At 58.0% G+C, this 6,000-nt stretch overlaps 1 protein-coding gene across 1 annotated transcript in view; it reads right to left on the reverse strand.

Moving 5' to 3' along the window:
• Positions 1-3,050, reverse strand: part of RUSC2 (RUN and SH3 domain containing 2) — a 28,534-nt gene extending 25,484 nt beyond the window's left edge. The window contains exon 1 of the mRNA XM_033164694.1: positions 1,053-3,050. Coding sequence (XP_033020585.1) covers positions 1,053-2,949 — 1,897 coding nt within the window. The 5' untranslated portion in view covers positions 2,950-3,050. The remainder of the gene's footprint in view (positions 1-1,052) is intronic.
• Between the last annotated feature and the right edge of the window lie 2,950 nt (positions 3,051-6,000).

The raw sequence follows: 6,000 nt of genomic DNA on the forward strand, positions 1-6,000 counted from the left end.
AAGCCACATGTTCATTGGCAAGAGGGCTGTCGAGGGCAACAGTCAGAGGCTGCAATGCTGGATTAACCAGAGAGGAAAGTCCTCTTGTCCTCAAATCCTACAGGCCTCATCCAGCAGGTTCTTCATTTGTTCTAATTTGAAAACGGCATTCTGGCCATCGCCCCAGTGTTTCCCCCATTGATCTTTGGGTATTTGGAGTTGCATTTTAAGTTTCAGAGGCTTGCCTCAGAGCAGACAGTTGGTCAGGTGGCTCCCCAGGGACCCCTCCCCTCCCCAAACCACCACACTAACCTCTCTGTACCTTTAATTTGGACCAAATGCCTGCAGCTGCCGCCTCAGTGCTGGTCTCACCTCTGGGGCATCATCAGCTGTGGGGTGGCTGCACCCAGAGACAGTGGGGTGCATCCACAGCTCCCCACATGGTCCAGCCCCACTGGATGCAAAGTCTTCCCCTCAGCACTGAGCCTCCCTGAGGCTCTTTGGGTGGCCAGCCGACCCATTCGGGGAGCCACAAACGAGCCCCGCTGTCCCTCCCAGACACCCCAATGCCCCCCATCAGACAAGAAGTGGTCCCAATCCAGATCAGGATCCCCAGTTCACCCACAAGGATGTTCTGGCCTGGGAAGAAATATCCCCTGCTTGCCCCGAGGTCTGGTCCCCTGCAGGTAGCCCACCCAAAAAGCCTCATCCTGCCCATCACCACCCTTTGGGGAAGTCGTGTTTATAGAATCACAGAATTCTAGAGTTGGAAGGGGCCCCCAAGGGCCATCTAGTCCAACCCCTGCAACACAGGAATTACAACTTAACCATCCCTGACAGGGGGCCACCCAACCTCTCTTTAAAAACCTCAGCTGAATCACAGAATCCTAGAATTGTTGAGCTGGAAGGGACCCCAAGGGCCATCTAGCCTAACCCCCTGCAATGCAGGAATCCCAGGAGGGGGAGACATTGAGCCAACTGCCCCACCAGCATTCTGGCCCTCAGACAAACACGCACGATCCACCGGCTGCGAGAGAGAAGCAGCGTGCCAGTCACCCAGGACAGTGGCTTACCATCAGCTCGGGCACGAATGTCTTTCTGGCCAAGGCCGCTGGCAGACCCCTGCTCCATCAAGGCGGAGAAGAATGGCTGCCCGGGCCCCTCCTGCCCGCAGGAAGGCATCTCCCTGGAGCCTGTGCCCTTCCTGGGGGCACTCAGCCCCCTCTCGGTGCCATGGTAGCCCTCGCAGCTGCGGTTGAGGGCGTGGGACGGAAGGCTCTGGCTGTGCCTCGCCTGGCCCTCGAGGAAGACGGAGCCGTCCCTCTGGTACTCGGGGATCGGGGAGAACTCCAGGGAAGAGTCCCTGCTGGTGCGCAGCGGGGGAGAGGAGCCCGTCTTCTTGCGGCCCTTGGCCAGCTCCGCAAAGGACGTGACCCGCTTGGGCGGGGAGCCCTGGGAGGGCAGCGCAGGGCCGTTGCTCAGCTGGACCGGGCAGCTCATCATACGCTCCAGGGAGCCCAGCCGCCCAGTGGGGCTGCGGTCCAGGCTGCGGTCGTAGCTGCGAGACCGCTGTCTCCGCGGGCCAGCCAGGGTGGGCGGTGAGACGTTGACGTACACCTGCCCCTCGATGGCGCCCTTCTCGGCCTCCCCCTGCGATTCCTCCCGCGAGCAGTCGGTGTCGCTGTCGGCCGCCTCGGGCCTCTGGAACAGGTAGTACTCGGTGGGCTGGAGGGGGCTGCCCCGCGGGTGCTCCTCCGAGCAGCTGGTGATGGAGGAGCCGGCTGGGCTGGGCGAGGACTGGGAGGACAGGTCGCAGGTGACCAGCTTGTAGTAGTTTTGGGTGGCCACCACCAGCCGCGCCTGGCTCTGGAAGCAGGCCGTGAGGTCAGAGGCCTCCGAGGCGCAGGGCTCACACAGGGCAGGGTAGGAGTTGCAGTTGGCGTCCAAGACCGGGGAGGAGGCATGGTGGCACCCGCAGGCCTGGTGCGGCTCACCGGGCGCCTTGGGCTCGCCGGGCGAGGAGTGCAAGTCCAGGTAGAAGGCCCCTGAGTCCGAGTGGCTTCCAGAGGAGGAGTCGTCGCAGGAGCGGGCCCCCGAGTTGAGGTTGGTGTTCGCGTGCCCGTTCATCTTGTTGTAGAGGGCACTGAAATTGACCAGGACGCCGTCGGAGCTGTTGCAGGAGGAGTCGCTGACGTAGCCCATCGGCTGGTCTGGGGCCTCCGACTGGCTGGAGAGACTGTAGCAGCAGCAGCGCTGCAGCTCCGCGCTGGAGCAGCTGCACGTCCGGCTGCGGGGGGCGTCCCGGCTGTGCGCCAGCTCCTCGCCATCGCTGGCCCACTCCTGCTCAAAGGAGAAGCTGGAGGGTTCGGCGCGGTGGCAGCCGTACTCGTCCAGCTCCATCAGCTCAGGCGCCAAGCGGCTCCTCTTGCGGGCATCTTCACGGGAGAGCTCGTCCTCCTCCTGCCCCTCCACCACGTCCGCACGGGGGCTGGCGCTCCAGGGCTTCACGACGGGGCTGGTGTCGTGCAGGCGGAAGGGAGGAAGGGCCAGCTCATGCAGGCGGAAGGGCGGCAGGGCCAGCTCGTGCAGGTGGAAGGAGGCCTTGCCCAGCTCATCTTCACAGAGGTCCTGGGTCTCGCTGCCACCCAGCAGGAAGGGGTTCTGTCGCTTGTTGGCCCCGGGGGCAGGTGGGTCCCTGCGCTGGGCCTCCTTCTCTTCAGGCGTCTCCCCTGGGGCCAGGGTCGCTTCTGGAGCCTGGAGCAAGCTGCTGTAGAGCAGGGAGTCGGCCTGCGAGAGGTCCCGCTCCGGGAGGGAGCCGGTCCGCAGGGCACCTGAGTCGGCCTGCCCAAAGGGGTTTGCCCGTTTGCTGGTGGTGCCGCAGCATGGCCGGTCGGGGACCTGGCAGTGCACCAGGGGGATGTGGTGGACAATCAGCGTCTCGCCAGCCAGCTTGGGGGGGCTATCCATCATCGTCGCTCTCCAGGACCCCCGCGGTCCCCAAGCTACCCATGGAAGAATGCAGGTGAGGAGGGACCGCAGAAGCACATCTCATTGAAGCATCCAAGGAGCACCTGGAGGGAGACAAACCGCAAGGAGTCAGCAGCCTGGAAAGAAACGAAACTGACTGAGGGTCCCACTGCTGGCTCCTGGCCTGGGACCACCTCGGGAGCCCCCTGCTCAGACCTCTGCAAGAGACTTAGGGACCCCCCAGGGGAGGAAAGACTCAAGACCGAGGGGGGGGGAGAAGAAAGTGGCTCAGCACTACAACAGAGAGAACAGCACCATCACTGGTAAATCAGTCTTTCTCAGAAAAGTCCTCGGCAGAGTACTAAAAACCTATAGACACTAAAACAGAGGTTTTCAACCTTTGTGAGTCCATGTTTCCCTTGACCAGGAGGCCAGTTAGCCCCCCCCCCCTGCCTGCAGAGCCGGCAGCACCTCACCCCTTTTCGAACCAGAGCCAGAAGCTGTGGGACTGAAGGCAAGAGCCGCTCCCTCGCATGGACAGTCTCCTGAGGCGACTGAAGCAAAGAGCATTTTCCTGGAGAAGCCCAGCCTGCAGGCTCCTTGCCTGCTACTCCGGCCAACCGCCACTCTCCTGGCCTCTTGTCAGAGCGTTTCTGAGTGCCCAATATGTAGCCGGACCCTTTGGCAAACGGACCTTCCTGGAACAAGCTGATATTGTGTCCCCTCCGTTAGGGAGGATGCCTACCTGTGCATTGACCCCCTGCCCCCATCAGAAATTAGATTAATGGGATGCCGTGGGAACCTAGCAAGACCACGTGACGCAAGGGAACCAATGAGAGCCGCCCGGGTAGCATCCCCTGCCCAACTCAGCTGGCCTTGGTTTCCTTGAAGGAAAGAAGAGAGGTGGAAGGCACCCGCCCAATCCACTCACCCAGAGTCCTCCTTTCTCAGGAGTGTGGGGCTGGTTCTCTTTGGAAATGGGGGAGGAACTGTGTCCCCTCTTGAAGGAAACCCCACAGGCTGCCTTGTCCTAATAAATAGGATTTGTTCTTGGTATGAGCTTTCGTGTGCATTCACACTTCTTCAGATACACTGAAACTGAAGTCACCAGACCCTTATATATAGTGAGAGCTATAGGTCTGTGGACTTCTGTTTCAGTGTATCTGAAGAAGAGGGCATGCACACGAAAGCTCATACCAAGAACAAACTTAGTTGGTCTCTAAGGTGCTACTGGATGGAATTTTTATTATTATATTGTTTCGACTATGGCAGACCAACACGGCTACCTACCTGTAACTAACATTTGATAAATTATTCCTGGCTCTGCTTGGAAATTCATAGGCTCCAGCCCCATTCTTAGAAATGTCTCCTAGCTCACCACCTGTCAGTTTTTGATGGATGGATGAAGCTCTCAGCTGAGGTGTGGGGATCAAACACTCCACGGGCATCTCTGATAGGCATTTACTGCCCAGGGCTGACTCACCCCCAGCAGGATGAGGTCATGAAGCCCAGAAGAGCCATTGTGGGGCGTGGGGGTGTGGATCTGGCCACGCCTCATTGGACACCAGAGTCCAGCCAACGGTAAGCCCCAAAACTCTACTCTGCCCCCTCCCCTCTATCCCTGTCTATCAAGGCACTGAAATCATGCGCACGCAGCTGAGAAGCCTTTGCTGTGGCAGACGGCGACTCACCGCGGCAGGTGAAAAAGCAAAATGGGTAAAAATTCAATTAAAATGCAGCTAAAGACCCAAGAGCAATGAAACGCGTGGGACAATTTTTCACCCAAAAAGTAATCCATGTAGGTCCCTGAAGGCATGTAGGCCATGTGCTGTCCGCCCCCAAAATGGCCACTTCCCCCATCACCATCTCCGCAGGTAAGGGAGCCCAGAGGTTGGCCTCAGCAGCTGATCACCAGAGGGTCCTCCTTGCTTATGCTAAAGGTAAAGGGATCCCCGAGCATTCGGTCCAGTCACGGACGACTCTGGGGTTGCAGCGCTCATTTCACTCTATAGGCTGAGGGAGCCGGCCTACAGCTTCCAGGTCATGTGGCCAGCATGACTAAGCCGCTTCTGGCAAAACCAGAGCAGCACATGGAAACGCCGTTTACCTTCCCACTGGAAAGGTACCTATTTATCTACTTGTACTTTGATGTGCTTTCGAACTGCTAGGTGGGCCTGAGCTGGGACCAAACAACAGGAGCTCAGCCCGTTGCTTGGATTCGAACTGCCAACCTTCCGATCGGCAAGCCCTAAGCTCTGTGGTTTAGACCACAGCGCCACCCGCGTCCCTTGCTTATGCTAGTTATTTATTAAATTTGCACCCCGCCTTTCCTTCAAAGAGTTCAAGGTGGCACACACTCTCTTCCTCCCAACAGCCTTGCAAGGTAGGTCAGGCTAAGAGATGGCGCCTCCCAGTGGTATTTGTGTGGCTGCCCCCAGGTTCAGCCCACACTCTAACCACTGCACCACACTGCCTCTGAAGCACTAGCTACTACATCAAGGGCGCTGCATAAAAAACAGAATCTGTTGTCTCACAGGCAGCAAGGAAAAGGGGAATGAACTTTGACGGCCATCGGGCAGGCAGGAGAGGATTTGGCCAACTTGCAAGATCATGCACCGCTTTCAAGACTGGAGCAACCGTATCCCACAGCTAAGCAACCACCAGGCTCTGAATTTGGAACCAGTAGGGTGACAAATCGGAATCGAATAAACAGGGATTGGGGGCCAACCAGATTAATGAAGTGGTGAGATCACCACCAATTATTATCTTTTTAGGCAGCAGTTTAGGGGTGATTTGGATCAGGGCCAGCAAGTGCAGCATGCTGGCCCTGATCCAAATCACCCCTAAATTGCTGCCTAAAAGAATAATAATTGGTGGAGATAGACAGTGCTATTTTTCTAGGAAAAAGGTTCCGGAACTCACCCTGATCACCTCCTTTGTTCTTTTAGAATGGCCATGGTGCCCACCTGAGAGGGACCACAACAGAGTTCTGGTGAATTCTGGCTAAAAAAAAGCCCTGCGTACATAGATCATTTTGTTTGCATGCCACCTTTC

Source organism: Lacerta agilis, chromosome 11, assembly GCF_009819535.1.
Source record: "Lacerta agilis isolate rLacAgi1 chromosome 11, rLacAgi1.pri, whole genome shotgun sequence".
NCBI lineage: Eukaryota > Metazoa > Chordata > Lepidosauria > Squamata > Lacertidae > Lacerta > Lacerta agilis.